The 19,856-nt window shown below is 40.1% G+C and overlaps 1 protein-coding gene across 1 annotated transcript in view; it reads right to left on the minus strand.

Annotated features, from left to right (window-relative positions):
* Positions 1–19,856, minus strand: part of PKHD1 (PKHD1 ciliary IPT domain containing fibrocystin/polyductin) — a 424,641-nt gene that overhangs the window by 95,916 nt on the left and 308,869 nt on the right. The window contains exons 55-59 of the mRNA XM_049716350.1: positions 13,173–13,327; positions 11,669–11,821; positions 8,990–9,868; positions 8,120–8,288; positions 6,332–6,489 (exon numbers count right to left, since the gene is read on the minus strand). Coding sequence (XP_049572307.1) covers positions 6,332–6,489; positions 8,120–8,288; positions 8,990–9,868; positions 11,669–11,821; positions 13,173–13,327 — 1,514 coding nt within the window. The remainder of the gene's footprint in view (positions 1–6,331; positions 6,490–8,119; positions 8,289–8,989; positions 9,869–11,668; positions 11,822–13,172; positions 13,328–19,856) is intronic.

A 19,856-nucleotide genomic window follows, 5' to 3' on the forward strand; every position in this document is an offset into this window, starting at 1 on the left:
TTTTGTGTGATTGTTATTACATTGTTTCTTAAGAATGTCATAGTAATCGACAGTTATTTTTTTTAAACCTAAACATCTATTTCCTACCATGTAAAGTGGAAATATGTGAATTACTCGGTTAAATATATCTCTGTACAGCACCCCACCAGATGATTCAGACCACACGATGATAATTACCTAGAAGTGGTTACAAGCCCAGACTTTGGAGTCAGACAAATACAGATTTAAATCTTGGTTCTGCACATTCTAGCTGCGGGACCATGAAAAATTAGTTAACTTTTCTAAACCCTTATTCCCTCAAATGCTGAAAGGGATAATAATTCCTACATGTTAAGGTTGTTGTAGGGATAAATGGGAATGTTTATAAGCCACTTAGCATAATGCGTGGCACATGGAATATGCCAGATAAATGGTAACTATTATTATTGCTAGTTGGGGTGGATAATTGCTGGAATAATTGCACAGTTTCAGTTTGCTTTGTTCTTCGTAGATAGAGCTTTGTGTGTGAGAAAAGCTGATAGATCTAAGAGAGCTTACCTTGGACAATGTAGTGAAAGAAGAAAAAGTCGAAGGAGGGTACTGTGTACAGTACAGCACAGTGTTAAAAACACGAGTTCAGTCCTGAATCTTCTATTAATTAGTTGTATGACTTGGGCAAGTTGCCTATGTGTCTCATCAGCTTCCACATCGATAAAATAGAGGGGACAAGAATATTTATCTCCTAGGATAGATCCTGTCCATGGCATTAAATGAGATCATTCATCTGAAGGTCTTAGCACAGAGTCAGAAACATACTCAACAAGTATTAGTTGTTAATGGAAGGGCTGAAGAGCAAGAGAATCACAGAAATAGGATGTCTAGATTGAAGAAAGGAAAGGGAAATTGCTCCTGTAGATCATAATGCCTCTTTACGTCACCCTTTACAAGTCACATAGGAAAATCACTCCAATTCACAGTACGGATTATTTAAAAATGCAATCAAATATTGTTATGCCCTTCACTGCCTGGAGACCAGACAAGTCGTGGAAGAGGGAGAGACTAAGGTGGAAGAAAGGTGCTCTTTGGGTCTTACAAAGCATCCCCGGAAGCTTTATCCTCCTCTGCTCAGGATAAAAATCCCTGCAGCCACATATCCCAAAGGTTCTAATATTTTCGGAGACTCCACTGTGCCTTTATATTTTAATACCCTGACATCTGGAATCCTAAAAGTCTAATGTTTAACCATAAATATCTGCTGAGATTAAAGAGCTATATACCAAGTTTCAATCTTTGGGGCCCATAATTGCTTGGGAAAAGAGAATGGTATTTCCCCCTCTAGCTAGAAGAAAAGACCTCTACAAGCACATATATTGGCAGACAAATTTTCTAACAACCGTTTCCTCTCTCCATTCTGTCCTCTCATTTTCTCCCTCCCTCTCCTTCTCCCATTTTATAATACCATGTTGCTGTCATTCCCAGGGCAAATGGGAAAAAAGAGAAGCCTGGAAAACTTAAAGAAAAGACACATTTCAAGACCTAGCAACAAACAGTTGAAAACATGCTGGCTGCTCTCTGTTAGGCAGCTGAGCACACGTCTCCACACTGAAACTTGAGTTTCCCCATTATTCAGTTACAAACCACTTCATCACTCTATGTGCTCACAGTCAAATGCCAGCTTTATTTTCTTTTTCACCAACCTCATCTTTTATTTTTGATTTGAGGCTAGTCACTTTTAAGATCTCCATAATGGTTTACAACTTTCTTTCTCAAGAAGTGTCCAAGAAGTAACACGGTTTGAAAAATGTTTCTTACTCTTTCCTGGGAAAGAATGGGAAACTCTCACCTGCCCTGAAGGTGGATTTGGTCAGAAGTCCCAGTCAGACCACAGTATTTTGCTGGGCATGATGTTGAGGAAAGTGTGGGAAAAGCTTATCACGAGTTTATACTTTTAGTACAATGATTCAATATATAGTTTAAAAAATAAACTTAACATTGAACCCATTTTTATCCAGTGATATATTGTGAAAGTGATATGTTGAGGTCATTTAACTCACTTCAACACTAGGAAAAATAATCTGAATTTTTAAAAAAGGTTTAATATATTCTTATTATTAAAGACTTAATTTAGATTGTAAATACTCCTATGTCTTTTTAGTTAATGTTCTTTTCCCTTTCAGAAATATATCCAGTGTGTATATAAGCAAGTATGTTTATGTCTGCTGGTATTTGGCACAGAGAGCTTATTCTTGATTCTTCATGAGAAACTGAAACTGCCCGCTTTTTACATTAAAAACATTAATTGTCTTCTTAACATCCTGTCTGTTTACTTCAAAGGGGGCGTATAACTCTATAACAGTGATTCTCAAGCCTTAGCACAGCAGAATCACTTGAGGAGGACGTCTGTGTGTGTATGTGTACGTATGCGTGTGTGTGGGTGTGTATGTATGCGTGTATGTGTGTGTATTTGTGTGTGTGTGTGTGTGTGTGTATGTGTGTTTGTGTGTGTGTTAAATACAAAGGCTTGGGCTTCACACACCTACCGACTCATGCAAACGAATGTTTAATGTCCTGGGTGATTCTGATAATAAGCCAGCTTTGGAAGCCACTGTCCTAAGCACATCAAATTTACCTCCTAAATTGAAGAAGCAGAAAAAGGGCAGGAGAACGAGGGGGTTTTATGCTTTGTTTGTTTGTTTCAAAATTTCCAGTCTATTGAGAACCAACACATTTAAAATATAATGCAAATTATCAGACAAATTAGACATACAAAATGAAAGCCCTAAGTTTTGTTCATTAGATCCAACAGATGTACAATTACTGTCAAGTAGCTCTGGTTCTACAGGTGACATTTCTGTCATCACCTCACTGTGGACCGGCGCAGTCTGTGGGCAGCACAGGGCGGTGGACCACTCATGGAGTCCTGCGTCTGTTGGGCCCCCTCAACCCCAGCTTTCTAACTACACTGCCTACTCCCAGCCTCGCTCTCACCACGATCCATTCACTCCACAGCAGCTTGTACGATCTTTTCAGGAAGTGAATAAAATCCTAGCACCATCTTCCAACCCCATCTTACTAAATCACTCTGGCCTATAAAGGGGCTAAGCCCTGACTACCTGCAACTACGCCCCCTCTCATTAACTATACATCACTCCTATGGGTCTCTTTTCCACCCACCCCTCAGACACATTGAGGCCATTCTGGTGTCAGAGCCCCTGCTCTGGCTGGTCCCTCTCCCCGGAAAGCTCCTCCGTATGCTCAGAGGAGTGATTCCTCGCTCCTCATTCAGGCCTCATTGAAATTGTAACTCTATTTCTAATAGCAGCTCCCTTACACACACACACCACATCACACACTACATACACGCACACACACCTGAAGCTACCTCTCTAGTCCAAAACTCTGTTTTATTTTCTTCATACCTCTCATCACTATTGAAATATTTTTATTTATTTGTTTATAGATATAGATATATAGATATAATCTCCACTGGAACATAAGTTTGATGAAGGCAGGAATGTTATTCACAACTATAGTTCCCATCCTTAGAAAGGCACTGGTAGACTACAGATGGTCAAATGCATTTGCTGAATGAGTGAAAATGTCAACTTCAGCACATCGCGTGCAAAAGGTGCTCAAGGGATGCTAGCTTCCATTACACCCCCTTTCTACTTTCTATATCACGGCTAAGAAATTGTAAAATGCCATTGAAACCAAAGCTCTGATTTCCTTCAGTCTTCTCCCAATAACATCAGTAGCCATATGTACAAAGTGGGCTGAGAGGTGATTCCATGCATTTGTAGACTGGGACAGACAGGAAATGAGTCAGAAGCCAGGGTGGAAAGCTCTAGTACTGATCTAGTCCTACCTAAATGGGATATTAATTTCAAGACTTTGTTTTTATAATTTTGGATTTTCAGATGATCAGATGTCTCCATCATCAAAAGAAATTCTCTCCAGAATAAAATGCAAATGGCTCTTAGAGGTTCTCCTGCCTGGGATTAGCTGCCTTGCACCCTGTTGCCATGCATGTTTCAAAGTTGGCTGCAAATGAGAACTTACAGATAAGTACAAAACAAAATTAACAGCTCACTTTTCCCCTGGCTAAACACCCTGCATTACACAGATAGCAAAACCCACTGGCACAGTGTTCCCCATAGCTGATCCACGTGGATAATTTTTGCTCCCAACACCAAAGCATATAACAATACATTGGGACCTGTGGATATCTGTCTGAATTTTGCATGTGAATTTATATGTGCAAATAAAATTTGTATTTTTCAAATTAAAAATAAACCTCAAAGGCAATGGACTCCAAACTGTTTGTTAATAAAATGGAGAAAGGCCAAAAGGGTGTGTTAAACTCAACGCCATTTGGAATAAATATAAGAGCTGGTTCCAGAGGCCTCCATTTTCATCTTTGCTGGCTGCTTCCACTGTTTTATAGATGACCATAGATTCTTGTCTTGAAGAGGAAAAATACAAAATAGACATTTATTCTCTTAAGATTACATTTGTGCTTTTCTCCTCTACCATATTGTGGACAGAAACTGGAAAGTAGCATAAAACTATGGTTTAAAAAATGAGAAGGGACTTGAACTAGGGAAGGAGGGATCTATTCCCATTTTGGAAGTCACAGGAAAACACTCCAATCCTGTTAGTACCCGGAAGGCACAATTTACTATGTACTGTCTCCTTCATGGCAAGAAGACACAGACTGTATTTGTAGTGCAATAAACAGTGGATTCTACTGTGGGAATCCTTACAGTTGGGACCTACAGCAACCTCATTTAAAATGTTATAAAGCTTTAAAACATCAGGAGTTTAAGGCAGTCCAGCCTACACACCTCCCAATATACCTTCAGCCTTCCACACGTATGCTCACAACTGTCCATATGCTGAGAGTAAGTAGCATGTAATATTGTAATACCTATCAGAGTTTTACCATTGAATCATGTTTCATAAGCAAGACAAAGAGTGGTGAAAAAATAAAATATACAGCTTTTCAACCAGCAGCAAATATGCTTGTGCCTAAACAGTATATTTATACCACATGGTAAGCACCACCTAAGAATTCATTGAAAGAATATTATTATTCACACCTGGAGTATTTGATGGACATTTTAGAGTTCCTGTTTGCAAGAGACATTTTCAATGTCACCCCATATCTTCCTGGCATTCACCTTCACATACCAAAGATGGCTGCTACAAAAACCTACCACTCCTTTCTGAGGAAGGTTTTTCCTTCCTCAGAAGGAAACCTTCCAGGAAACGTTTTTCCTGGCCTTGGGAAAGAGCATGATTGGCCTGTTCAAGGAAAGCCAAAGGGCTGGAGAGTTAGTGTACCCAGGAGCATCCCTCAGCCAATGAAGAGTAAGGTTTTGAAGTGTCAATATTTTAGCTTCTGCATGGCTTAGCTGGGACAACTGTGGGTCACGTCTCCAGGAGTCCCCACTTGGGGCATATTGAGTCTAAGATGCGAATTATACCTCCCAGTGGAGTCATTTGGTTATAACAGACTACAGTTCAGGGTGGAGTCTGGGCTGGAGATATAAATTCATCAGCAGTAAATGGTATTTCAACCTTGGACTTAGGAGCAAGATAGGAAGAGAAGATAGTCCTGGAATATTCAAAACTTCAAAAGAGAAAGGGAGACTAGAAGAGAAGTCTGAAAAGAGTCATCCAATGAAGTAGGAAGAAAGTTGGGATGTACTTGCAGCAGTTTCCACCTGAACAAAAATGTAAACTCAGAGTTACATTGTTTGTAGAAGCAGAAAGACAATGATCTCTCCAGGGGTCCAGCTATAAAAACTGATAGCCCGATGGGCTTGTAAAAGCAAATAGAATAAGAAGGGATTTTGATCATAGCCCCCAGGGACAATTAGCAGATGGAGAAAAGGAAGGCAAAAAGAAGGCATGCCATCTAGTCTACCACCCTTTCCAGAGTGAGGGCATTTAGCTCTGGTGGAAGAGAAGGATTCAGAATCCAGAGGAACTGCTTCCAAGGCAGACACTGCGAAACGCTGAGCACAGAGAGTGCTGCTTCAGGCCCAAGAGACCAACCTAGTGAGAGAACCATTCTCTTCACCTGTGCACAGGTGGGTGTTGGGAGTCTGTACCTTTGACATGGACCACAGGCAATCTCATGGAGGGCAAAACAGTGGTATTGTGACATCCCTTAAGCACCCAACATTCCTGAGATAGAGGTGAGTTGAGCAGCTTACTGGCACAGACTCCAACTCTATTGCTCAGTTCCTCTCCAGGATATTTTGTTCCCACTGGACCACACAGCCAAACCAGCTCCGTCCCATGCTTGTTCCCTCCACTGGAGACATCGAGTTCAGATAGAACTGACCTGTGTTGAAGAAGGATCCAGTCCATTCTGCTTCAATTTTAGGAAATACAGAAACTGGTGGAGGCAGACCCAGAGCTCTCCCATCCAGATCCTTAAAGAGATATTTTCTAGGACTTTCACAGTCAGATTCAGAGCAGACCAGTATTCCTAAATCTTTCCTGGGAAGATAGATAGAAAGCAACTCTCTCATTTCCATGATAAGCCACCAAAAGGAAACATATATTGGTAGTGCTGACGTTATGAAAAATAAATTCAATAAAATTTTATTATTACTAATGTGTTACCTAGATATGAAATAACACTCTATAGAAAATGTTATTTCCCAGTTATATGTCAAGAGAAAAAGATAATTCTTATTAACCAAATATTCTGGATATCGAGTTATATAATCTTTACATAAATCACTAATTTTCTAAGATACAATAAAATGCCCCTAACTAATAATATTTATTAAACATGATGTGATCAATGCAATGTTCCAATGCAATGGAACTTTGGGGCCTTGCAGTATTTTAAGATTATCATTATAAATATCGATTATACTTGTACTATATAAAAACAATGTAAAAAAAGATGTTCTCATGCAATAAATATCTATTGAAAACCTACTACTTGTACGTTGGGGAATACAATGGTGATAAACATAGGCATCAGAATTTAGAGTCAAGCAGGGTATATAAAGAAGTTATTGGTTATAAATAAATAAGTTATTATTATTCAATTATAACACTGAATTATAGAGAATTTATTTTATTTCCTCTCATCTAACATTTTTAGGTACCATTAGTAATAATATTAAATATTTATTGCATGCCAACCATGTGTCAGGTATTAATAGTACAAATAATCAAATGCTAATATCATTTAGCTTTATAACTATTTCATCCCATAGGTAAGAGTTGAACAAAAAGAAGATTGGACAGTAGAAAAAAATGACAGAATAACACAAATTGTACACCTAATAATGTTTAGGTTCCAAAAACGGTTCAGGGATGGGCATCAAAAAGAGACTGGTGTTGGGCCAAACATATAAACTTTCTAATTAGGGTGCTTTTCCTGATTCTTTTATTCCAACTAAAGAAGTTTTCCCAATGTTATAGGAAAGTAAAAATAACCTATTTTCCCTGCTCTGACTTTCCCACTCCCTCTTACAGCAAAAAAAAAAACAAAAAAAATTCCTCGTCTAGTTTTCAGATTCTTGAATAAAACTCTCAGATCATATGTTCAAGAACAGTAGTTACGCCTGGTCTGAGAGCAAATATCTGTCTAAGCCATATGGTTCATTCTAGGGATTCCTAACAGCAGACATGGTCTCCTTCCCCACCAGTGCCTGCACAAGGACACCCAAGCCTCCTTCTGAAAACTAGTGACACCATACTCCATGGAAGGTTCAAGAATCAGGGTCAATTTTTTCCATTGATTTAGAAAACATCCCAAAGAAGTACCTCTAATAAAGATAAAACAATTAAACAACATCAATAAGACTTGCAATCCATCACTTCTGCCTCTTTTGTCTGCCAGAGGACATCACGTGGTGGATTCCAGATTCAAGGAAGAGAGAAACAGTCTCTTTCTCTTCAGTGAGAGAGACTGCAAAAATTGTATCTCAAAGGGCACAAATATAGGAGGGTAAAGAATTGGGACCAATCAATCTACCATATTTTTCTAGAAGGACTTATTTCTATTCCCATTGATGATTTTATCCTTGTTTAAAAAACATGTTGAGGTATTTGGAGAATTACCAAACCCTTCATAAATATGGCTTACTATAAATACCAAAACCGGTACCTGGTTTGTAAAGGAGGAAAGTAGAACTTGTTTTTATCTTTGATCTTTAGCATCCTGGTCCTCTCTGCCGTTATTAGAGGCACGATCCCAGTGTTCTCTGCATTGGACAGAATGCAGACATCTAGATCATCGCTATAGCAACTCTTCACAAAACTAGAAAAGGTCACATCTGAAAAAAAATGTTTAAGGTATTACAACATTATATCATGTAAACTACCAACCACAAATACAGACTACGCAACTAAATATTCTTATACTAATGTATGTCCAGGAGTAAGTTTAAGCTACTGTCCAGGGTAGCTCCAGGAGTTTACGTAAATCTTGACTTAAAATATCTTTAATTCTTGAAGACATGGACATTGTATACAAGGTAGAAGAGCATTCCAACACATTGACATCTTAAGAGCAATACTTTCCATCAAAGGTTTGATCAAAATCCAGTGAGGAGTGAGTACAATAGTACAAAAGAGAGCTGACAGAAGATTCTCTGCGTAGGTTGTAGTATAATTGGATTAAATCCTGGCTGCCCCACCAACTACTTGACAACTTCACTGAGGCACAATTTCCGCGTATCAATTTCCTCCTCTGTGTGACAGGAAAAGTAACACGTACCTAAGAGATTAGGCATATAATCAAATGAAGTATTTCCCTGGGAAAGCTCTTCAACAAGTATAGAGCGGTGACTTTTTAAAGAAATCACTCACTGTCATTATAAACTACCATGTGGTTATCAATGCCCAGCAGATGGTCAACTGGACAGCAAGCACCAGACGACACTGTACGCTTTTGTTGATATAATTTCAAAAGGCTGTTAAAGCTTCTATGCACAGATGTATGACACTACATTGCTTGGAAACCCAAACACCCCACCTTGAAGTTTCATGATGCCTGAAATTAAATGGCCACTCCTGACTTTGTGCCATGGCTCCTGAGGCCACCGATTTGGTTCCGAGGTGAATACAGGCCACAAAATACCAACTCGACCTCCTCTGGGATTGGAAGGAGCTCGATCAGGTGATGTCACGTTGGCAGAACGAGGCTTAACTCTATCCTGAATGCAGTCAAAAGATGAGCTAGTGGCCACGATGACTGAATTCCTAACCACAATCTGTAGATTTTCACTATAACACTGTGGGGCAGAAGACACATAAACTACTGCCAAAAGGCCAATAGTATTGTCGACCAGAGTGAGGTTCTCTATTTCCATGCCATGCTCCACATGGAGCATGGCACCGTAGTCAAAGTTCTTGAAAGCCAAGAAGCCAGAGATACTGGTACAGTTGTCAAGTCCAGTCTCCTTATAGAGATGAAGGCCGTGAAGACTTGAGTGGGCCACGTTGTCAGACCAAAGGGCTTCAGGAGAGGAGCACCTGTAGCCTCGGATGTGAAAGCCAAGTCTCTCGGATCCTGCCACAACGTTGCCATGGAGATGGATGTCCTTTGCCTGATTCACTTTGATTCCTGCCACCCAAATGGGAGACCAGGCTGACTGTGTCATCAGAACCACAAGGTTATTAGAGAGAGAATAGTCCTGACCCTCCAAATCAATGCCATGGCCAGCTGTGCTAAACACTACATTGTCATTTAAAACGATCCCCTGACTGGCAGCTGCACGAATGCCCCCACCACAGCTTTGGTGCAGAGTACAAGATATCATCCAGGATCCTGCCGACGTATCAGTGAGCTCGATGGAGGAATACAGTGGTGAGCCAAAGTTCTGAATTTCCACATTGAAAAGTTGAAGGATACCTGCAAGTAAAATGCATGTCATCAGGTACTTGCTTCTTCCCTACAAAAGGCAGAAGGATGGGGCTTCCCTGGTGACGCAGTGGTTGAGAGTCCGCCTGCTGATGCAGGGGACACGGGTTCGTGCCCCGGTCTGGGAAGATCCCATATGCCGCGGAGCGGCTGGGCCCGTGAGCCACGGCTGCTGAGCCTGCGCGTCCGGAGCCTGCGCGTCCGGAGCCTGTGCTCCGCAACGGGAGAGCCCACAACAGTGAGAGGCCCGCGTACCGCGAGGATAAAATGTCTTTCTCACATAGATATTAGGATTAAATGAAACAAAGTAGGCATGGAAACCATCGTGGTTCCTAGTCCATAAGAAGCATCGAATACAGATTCTCTTTCCCTTCCCCAGGGATGATTTAAGAGCCCTGACCAGCAACCCAGAGGCTCAGGACTGAGCCAGCATTGCTGGTGGTTGGGCTCTGGCTTTGGTGCTCAGCTGTAAGAATCGGCCTTCTGTCCTGCTCTGGTGATGAGGTTCCAGCCTGGACTGCAGTTACCGTGGAAAGGGGCCCTGTCTTGCGCTCCCTCCCTAATTCTCTGTCTTCATAAACTGCAGGGTAGTTTTGGTTTTACACAACCACAACCGGGATTCAGCCTTTGTCTAGCCTTCCAGAGCAGGGTTCCTCCACCTCAACATGACTGACATCTTGGACCAGATAATCCTTTCTTGTGGGAGGCTGTCCTGTGCCTTATAGAATGTTGAGCAACTACCCGCTATATGCCAGAAGCTCCACCAAAGCTGTGACAAGCAAAAATGGCTCCAAATATTGTCAAATGTCCTTTGGCCAGGAGGGAAGAGCAAAATCACTTCTGTTGAGAACTGACGGAGCTGGAGCTTATGGAGAGAGAGCTTGTTCTAGGAACCAGAAATCGCGAACTTCGGACGCACAGGCTCAGCGGCCACGGCCCACGGGCCCAGCCGCTCCGCGGCATGTGGGATCTTCCCGGACCGGGGCACGAACCCACGTCCCCTGCATCGGCAGGCGTACCCTCAACCACTGCGCCACCAGGGAAGCCCTCGAACTTTTGTTTTAAGGTTCAAACATTGCTCTTTACTATACTGGTAAAGCAGATATACCCACAAAAAGTGTTCCGTGCTCAATATACTTGGGAAACCGTTAGATCCTTTGCTCCAGGCTTTCTCAGAGCCTTTATTACATTCATGTACGCAGTGACTTTCTGAGATGGGGCTTTATTTGACTAGGAAGCAACTTGGGAATCAATTTTAAGGAACCTAAGTTTAAGAAAAAGGTACTAATCAAATAACTTTGCAGCATTCCAGAAGAGCTAAAGCTTGAAAGAAATGAGAGAAATTTAACCGATCCCTAAAGCAGTCTAGAATATGGAAATCATTCTTATTTAAATTTACACTATTAATTTATAGCATGAGATGAGGCCTGCCATCAAATAGAGCATGCTACTGGGAAAGAGTAATAGAAATTCAGGAAAGAGATAAAATTCAATTGGTCATTAAATCATCTATAATTTCAAAGCAGAGGAAATTTCACATCTGCTGAAGTTTTTTTTTTTTTTTTGAGGTAAAAATGTGCCTGTGTGCTGATAGCTAGTATATTATTTTAACATCACACTGATAATTAAGCACAGATTAGTACTGAAAATTCATAGCTTCTCAGAGCACAGAGAAGCATCTATTTCAAATATTTTGTTTTATAAATGAAAATTCCCACCGTTGGAATTTCTGAGTGTCCCAGATGCATAGCCTCCGATTGGTAGTGCTTAGTAACTTAAAATTTCAGTTACCTGAAAATTCTTCCACGCTGGACTTCCTGAAGGACCCCACAAGTAGTCTCCCCCCGCATGATGTATCACCCTGGATTTGTATGTTTCGGGTCAGAAGTCCAACCTCTGAAGCCAAACGAATGTGTCGGCCATCCTCCATGACGTGGACACTTCCTGGGGCAACGGGAGTTGGGAAAGGAAAAAATTTTTAAAACCTATTTCGGAGATCGCCAGCTGGGGACCCAGCGAACCTGACAAATGAAAACACTCCTTTCCCCGCGGAAGTCCTCCCAACATTAAGGTCTGCTTTTCCTCGGGCGTCCTCCCCAAACGTCGGCCGAGAAATGAAAAGCCCTCACTGGTCTCTCATTGGGATCAGAGTGAGCGTGTTTGAGCAAGAATTCATTTGTCCTCAATCACTATGGGTACCGGGACAGGGATGTCAGGGAAGACCGGTCCAATTAGTGGGGTCCCCGGCCTCCTTCCTTCAATTCCTCAGTGTGAGATCCCCGCCTTTGGTTGTGCATTGTTCCTGAACCTCTTTGAGAGAGTGAGGAATCGCAGATCCACTGAGGCAGTGATAGGACTGAAGCAGCAGCGGCAACGCCCTCTCCTGGCGGGTCTGGAACTCGTCACTCCCAGAAAGAGCCTCCCCAGTCTTGCTGGTTTGTTCCACTGCCCACCCCACTTTGCATTGTACGTTGTGTATTATAGGCAAGGATTGCTAACGATGTCTCTTTTCCCCGCCACTCTTTAGAAACAAAATCATCCTTAAAGCCATGATTTAGAAATAGCTTTAGATACAGTCCTGCTGAAAGCATGTATTTCCCTCTCACATATCAGAGACAAGAAAGATATCCCCTAATCCCTTTATGTCCATGTTTTTTACTTATTAGCTATATTTCCTGGGTTAAATTTATTTATTAGGCTGAAGCGGGAAATATGGTTATTATTTATAATGCAATATATTTTAAGTGTGTATACTGTATTAAAATATTCAGTACTTTTTTTTTCAAGAAAAAGGTATTTGGTTTTTATTTATTTATTTATATTTTGGGGCAGTAGTAGTAGTCAATTGATACAATGAACTTCATGTCAGGAAGGACACATTCCTAAGTATGGAAAAAGGAGTCATTATTTACAATGACTACCACATTCTAAGTGGCTGTGTGATTCAGTATGCCAGGAAATGAACTGGAAACTCATCTCCCATGAGATTTATTCTGGCTCAGCCATGAAAATACCCGGTGACCTTGAACAAGGTTCTTAACCCTTCTGCTTGCTTCTAGGCTTGCCATTATAAATAGAAAGTTTAAAAATTCCCTCACATCAAAGATTTTTTTTAATTAGGCAATAAAAGTAATGAAGGGATGGAGATAAAGCCTTCTAAGGATGAGCCTAGGGCAGCAGTAAAATATTATCCATCCCCTCTGAACGCCGATCAGATCCAAGGTCCCAAGGCAGGTTGCTGAACACGTTTTTCTTGGCTCATTCACTTCCCTTAACTAACAAACCAAAGCCTTACCGACGTGCCGGTGTCTGAGCCGCTCATGGATGCTAACATGGTGGCCCCAGACTTCTTTCACAGTGAGGACCTCTGCTTCGTGAGGCTCATATGAAGAGGAACTAAGGACAATCTTGTCTTGGGGTCGCCAATCCACTGTGTTCTCTACTATAATTCTGTAACAGCATAAAGATGGAATCAGGTACACTGGCAGTACAACACAGATGACCTACTAAACTCCAGGGAGAAGAGGAAATCCACTGCAGACAACAATTCCCACCAGGGAGAGTAAAGCAGAAATATCAAGTCAAGACAGAGAAAAAAGGTCTTTGCAAAAAAATTAATGCCAATGGAGTTCATCTTCTGGCTGATATGTATACAATACAGGGTTAACAAAGATATTCTGTGGCCATGAAGTACCAGACAAAGCAACAAGAAAGGGTAAAAGTTCCAGAGTTTAGTATATGCCGTCTACATATGGTTTCCTAAAATGGAAATCGTCTTCCTCAATTGAGAAACAGTTTGAATAATAAAGGTATTTCAGAAGGGATCTTTTCTCAAATTTTCTGAAGACCTCTAATACCATTTTCAGACAATCATCATGCATTAAGGCTCATACCTTCGTGGTCAAGCAGAAACAGTGTGAATCCTAGAGGTTCCACTTAGTAGCTGTGTGACCTTGAGAGGTCACATAACTCTTTTGAGTTTCATATCTTCATTTGAAAAGTGACGATATTTTGAGCTTCCCTTCCCCATCTCTCTGTTATTGCAGGGACAAAGGTATGCATTCCCTGAGGGTGCTAAGTTCCAAGCATTGTGCTTTCATCACAATATGTAATAAGGGTTTTGTTCACTTTTGTTTTTTTAACTCACATTTAATAAAGTTTTTGTTCAATCGTTCCCTGCTGCCTAGCTTTTCCAGTGAATATATTTGCTTTATTCTCCATTTACAGTCATTACCAACTTCAATAGCGTAAGTTTATATTAATGGCCTGCCTCTTTTGCTAATGTCCACACTTTAGCAAGTGTTGACAATAGAGTCTCCTCTACCAGTAAAGGTTCATCCAGGCAGCAGGTCCACGTGAAGGCCATTCAACCGAGCAATATATATTGTCCGCTCTAAGCAACAGTATGCACCAGACACTATCGTAGGTGCTAGAGACATAATGGTAAATAAAACATATGGCCTTTGTGTTAAAAAATGACAACTTAGATTTTGACTAGCAGACACTCTTAAAGAGTCTATTGTGTGAGTGGGGAATTCACAGATGTTTTGTACATAATATTAACACCAAAAAAGAAAGAAAGAAATTAAAGGGGGTCATTCTTGGGCCAATGATATGAATCTGTTATGAACCAAAGATTGTAATTAATTTAAATCTGTGTGCCTGAGGTTAGACAGAGAATAAGAGAGAGTAAAAAAGAGAGAAAAAAAGACAATTGTGGATGGTTGCAATTTTAATTAAAGAATTTAGAGTCTTTGTAAGACAGGATTTGCTGATTTGCTATTATATCCTAGAAAAGAGAAAAAGGAATTATTGAAATTATTATCCCAAACTTTATATTAAAAACATAAATGAACTTAAGTCAACCTTTTTCATGAAGACTTCCCAAACTTTACAGATTCATAAACATTTCTCTCTCCTCTATACTCCTGAAGCCTTGAGATTCTATATCTCATAAGGACATACACAGATGGCAAGGGAGCATGACCCTATGTCCACACAGCAACAGTGGTAACTTGAGAAAATTTTGATCCTCATATCAATAGACTAAAAAGTTTTGCTACTCAAGTATCAGTATTCAGTATTCCTTAAATTCCAATATCCACTCTTCCTATTTGCAGTCGTTGACTCTTATGGTTGCCCTTCAACCGTTTCAAGAAATCCTAGCTTGGGTTTCCCTGGTGGCGCAGTGGTTGGGAGTCCGCCTGCCGATGCAGGGGACACGGGTTCATGCCCCGGTCCGGGGAGATCCCACATGCCGCGGAGCAGCTGGGCCTGTGAGCCATGGCCGCTGAACCTGCGCGTCCGGAGCCTGTGCTCCGCAACGGGAGACGCCAGAACAGTGAGAGGCCTGTGTACCGCAAAAAAAAAAAAAAAAAATCCTAGCTTAAGGATTTGAATCCCAGCTTAAGGATTTGAATCCCAGCTCTATTTCATGTATCTGATTAATACTAATAAGAATCCTATAGCTACAGGGAAGAGGAGAGACCTGCTCGTTGTTCTCAGCAAAACACACCAAAACTAATAAATAAACAAAAAAATTAAGAGTTGTTTGCAACATAACTGGACCTAAATAGAAACCATATGAGAAGAGAGAGGAAACAATAATCACTGAAGAAGTCTCCTGAAAGATAACTTTTGAAAAGTATAAAGAAAGTATCAGCAGTTTCCATTATTCTGGCATTAAATTTTACCTAGTATAGGGAAAATATAATACTTTTGGTCAAAAGAACATAATTACAAAGAATGAAAAGAAATATACTTCCAAATTTGATTTAAAAGTTTTTACCACTGTGTATAAACCATTCATATAGAAACACCTATAACTTAAATGAATTTAACTGAACTTTGGGGAGGTCTTAATGATAATAGCTGCACTTGACCACAGTCTCAGAGTGTCCAGATGCCAAAATGTTTTCCTCCAAGGAATAAGAGTGGCCATAGACTTCTGAACTCTAGTAATACTGAGGCTTTTTTTTTTTTAAACTCCAGTTTAAACTTTCTTTTGTCAACTGTCGTTGAAATCTTCTGACACTCTCAGACCACACTGGACTATGTGAGGTGTTTAAGAAATCGAATCCTGTAATGATGCTGACGGTGACAACAAGAATAGCTGTCGTAGGTGTCAACTGTTTGTCTACCTGACCTCCTTTCTCCTTTGTTCCAGGAAATCCACCACATCTCTTCTGAGAACCGCTCTCCTCACCCACCACACTAAGTGGTCCTAGTGAGATCTGAGAATTGCAGTCTCACAAGCCTTTTACCAAAGGGTGAGCAAGGGATCCAACCTGTCTTTGTTGATCAAAATCCTTCCCCTTTTCCAGCATTATGAGGTATAATCGAAAACTAAAATTGTAAGATATTTAAAGTGTAGAATATGATGATTTGATATACGTACCCATTGTGAAAGGATTTCCCCCATTGAACGAATTAATACATCTGTCACCTCACATATTCACCCCTTTCTTTTGTTGGGTGAGAACACTTAAGTTCTACTCTCTTAGCAAATTACACAGTACAGTGTTATCAACTGCAGTCACCTGGACTTTTGAATTGAAACTAAGGGGAAAGAGAAATGTCCTCCCTGGTGGTAAAGCTGGGAAGAGCCAACAGCTCTGGGTTCACGTGCACCCTATAGAACGTGGAAACCTCTTCAGCAGAACTAAATGAGGTTGAAATATAGAAACAGGAGAGGTGGAGGGAGGGCCTGATGCAATCTCCCAAGTGATGAAGAAGGGTGGCTTTTACTTTTACTTTTGACTGAAAGAATTAGGATTCTTACAATACAATACAATAACTACGATAACTACCACGTCGTGAGGCTGACTTGGAGCCAGAAACCGGGCTAAGTTCTTTATCCACATTAATTTACTTAATCCTTATAACTACTCTATTAACCAGGCATTATTATTCTCATATTATAGAAAAAGAAACTGAGACTCAGAGAGAATACTTTACCCAAAATTACACATTTAGTTAATTGCATAATTAGAAGTATTTTAACCTGCCTGCACTAAAAGTCCAAGCTCATTTTCATTGTAGAAATCTATTGCTCTCCTCCCTTCCTAACTCACATGTCTTTTCCTAGCATGGAGACAATAGGCAATCTGAGATTAGCACCCACTAGTTCATTGGACCAGAAGGAATCATCTTCTTTTGGAGACTACAAAAGTGATCCTGAATTCCTGCTAATAAATGAATAAGGCCACCAGCTCTACGTTCTAACATTTGAACTAAATTTTTATAGTATAATAATGAGGTTTGAATAATGAGCCAAAAAATGAGAGTAGTTTTTGAAATTAAATTCAAGGTTCTAATTTATTAGACAAGATGCCATTGAGTCAACAGGCTCAACAAGCTCTGATTTCCAGAAAAGATACATCAATCCAGCGTAGCAGGCATTTATTGGAACTCTTCTTTATGTTCTGTTGTGTACTAGATGCTAAGTAATATACCAAATCAATAAAAAACACCAATATTTTCCTCTCCTATAGAAGCTGCTTGGAAGAACAGGAAATACATACCTGAAGCAGTTCAGTATCAATCACTAAGAAGCGTATTTAAATTAAAATTATAAATCAGAAAATCACATGGAATAGTGATTCAGACAGTGGGAAAATCATTGTGTGCTGGAGGGGAGATTGAATGCCTTGTACGAGATGTGATGGAATCTTTAAGGATCAGTAGGAAGTGTAAAGGTAAAGAGGAGATGCAAGGGTACTTTTGACCCTCTAATTGCATATATCAAATATTTAGTAAGCCAGTACAGAAGCTGTTATAAAAAACCACGTGGAAGCGCCAAAGTGAGAATGTAGCAGAAAGCAGACAAACAAGAAATATTCCAAACAAATGTATCCATAGAGCAGCCACTGTGGAAAATAGCACGGAGGTTCCTTAAAAACTAAAAATAGAGTTACCATATGATCCAGCAATCCCACTCCCAGGCATATATCCAGAAAAAACCAAAGTTCTAATTTGAAAAGATACATGCACCCCAATGTTCACAGCAGCACTGTTCACAATAGTCAAGACATGGAAACAACCCAAGAGTTCACTGACAGATGAATGGATAAAGAAGGTGTGGTATGTATACACAATGGACTATTACTCAGCCATAAAAAAATAATGAAATAATGCCATTTGCAGCAACATGGATGGGCCTAGAGATTATCATACTAAGTGAAGTTAGAGAAAGACAAATATTATATGATATCACTTATATGTGAAATCTAAAAGATAATACAAATGAACTTATTTACAAAAGAGAAACAGACATATAAAACAAACTTATGGTTACCAAAGGGGAAGGGGGGTGGGATAAATTGGCAACATGGGATTAACAGATGCATACTACCATATATAAAATAAACAACAAGGATTTACTGTATAGCACGGGGAACTACATTCAATATCTTGTAATAAACTATAATGAAAAAGAACAGGAAAAAACCCAAAGTATATCTGTAGAATACCACCATTGATTGGATATGGTAGATAATAAAATAGATATCATCAATGATAACCTTAGAATTAAAAGCCTAGGACCTGGAAAAAGTTGAGACAAGAAATGATTTGTTCTTCAGGTCAGAGTTATTTTCTTATAAATAACAGAATAAGTTAATAAACCACATAAGAAACAGAAAAATACCAGGACAAAGAGGCCGGCCAAGGCTTTACGCACTTTCTTTAAAAAGTAAATGAGAGGGCTTCCCTGGTGGCACAGTGGTTGAGAGTCCACCAGCCGATGCAGGGGACACGGGTTCGTGCCCCAGTCCGGGAAGATCTCACATGCCGTGGAGCGGCTGGGCCCGTGAGCCATGGCCGCTGAGCCTGCGCGTCTGGAGCCTGTGCTCCGCAACGGGAGAGGCCACAACAGTGAGAGGCCCGCGTACCGCAAAAAAAAAAAAAAAAAAAAGTAAAAGAGATAAGAAAAAAATGAGAGCCTTTGAGAAAGGTTCCCTATAAGCCTACTCTTTTCCCTGTTGTCCTCTTCTCACTAAATTATATCTCACTAAATTATATCACTCTTCACCCAGTTGTTCAAGTCAGTGACCTTTGAACTCTTCCCTTTTGCCCAGCCCACCAGCAAATCATGTTGGCTCTTCTTCAACATCTATTTAACCACTTCTTTCCTCTTCCATCATCCTACCCCAATCTAAGCCATCAGCATGTGTCTACCTGAAATACTGCAATGTTATTGCAATGTTTTTTTTAAATTTAATTTAATTTATTTTTTATATAGCAAGTTCTTATTAGTTATCTGTTTTATAGATATTAGTGTATATATGTCAATCCCAATCTCCCAATTCATCCCCTCTTGCTTTCCACCCTTGGTGTCCATACATTTGTTCTCTACATCTGTGTCTCTGTTTCTGCCTTGCAAACTGGTTCCATCTGTACCATTTTTCTAGATTCCACATATATGCGTTAATCTACTGTATTTGTTTTTCTCCTTCTGACTTACTTCACTCTGTATGACAGTCTCTAAGTCTATCCACATCTCTACAAATGACCCAATTTTGTTCCTTTTAATGGCTGAGTAATATTCCACTGTATATATGTACTACATCTTCTTTATCCATTTGTCTGTTGATAGGCATTTAGGTTGCTTCCATGACCTGGCTATTGTAAATAGTGCTGCAGTGAACATTGGCAAAGCTTCAGTAATCAAGACGATATGGTACTGGCACAAAAACAGAAATATAGATCAATGGAACAGGACAGAAAGCCCAGAGCTAAACCCATGCACCTATGGTCAACTAATCTATGACAAAGGAGCCAAGGATATACAATGGAGAAAAGACAGTCTCTTCAATAAGTGGTACTGGGAAAACTGGACAGCTACATGTAGAAGAATGAAATTAGAACACTCCCTAACACCATACACAAAAATAAACTCAAAATGGATTAAAGACATAAATGTAAGACCAGACACTATAAAACTCTTAAAGGAAAACATAGGAAGAGCACTCTGACATAA

The sequence above is a fragment of the Orcinus orca genome, chromosome 10 (assembly GCF_937001465.1).
Source record: "Orcinus orca chromosome 10, mOrcOrc1.1, whole genome shotgun sequence".
NCBI classification, from domain to species: domain Eukaryota; kingdom Metazoa; phylum Chordata; class Mammalia; order Artiodactyla; family Delphinidae; genus Orcinus; species Orcinus orca.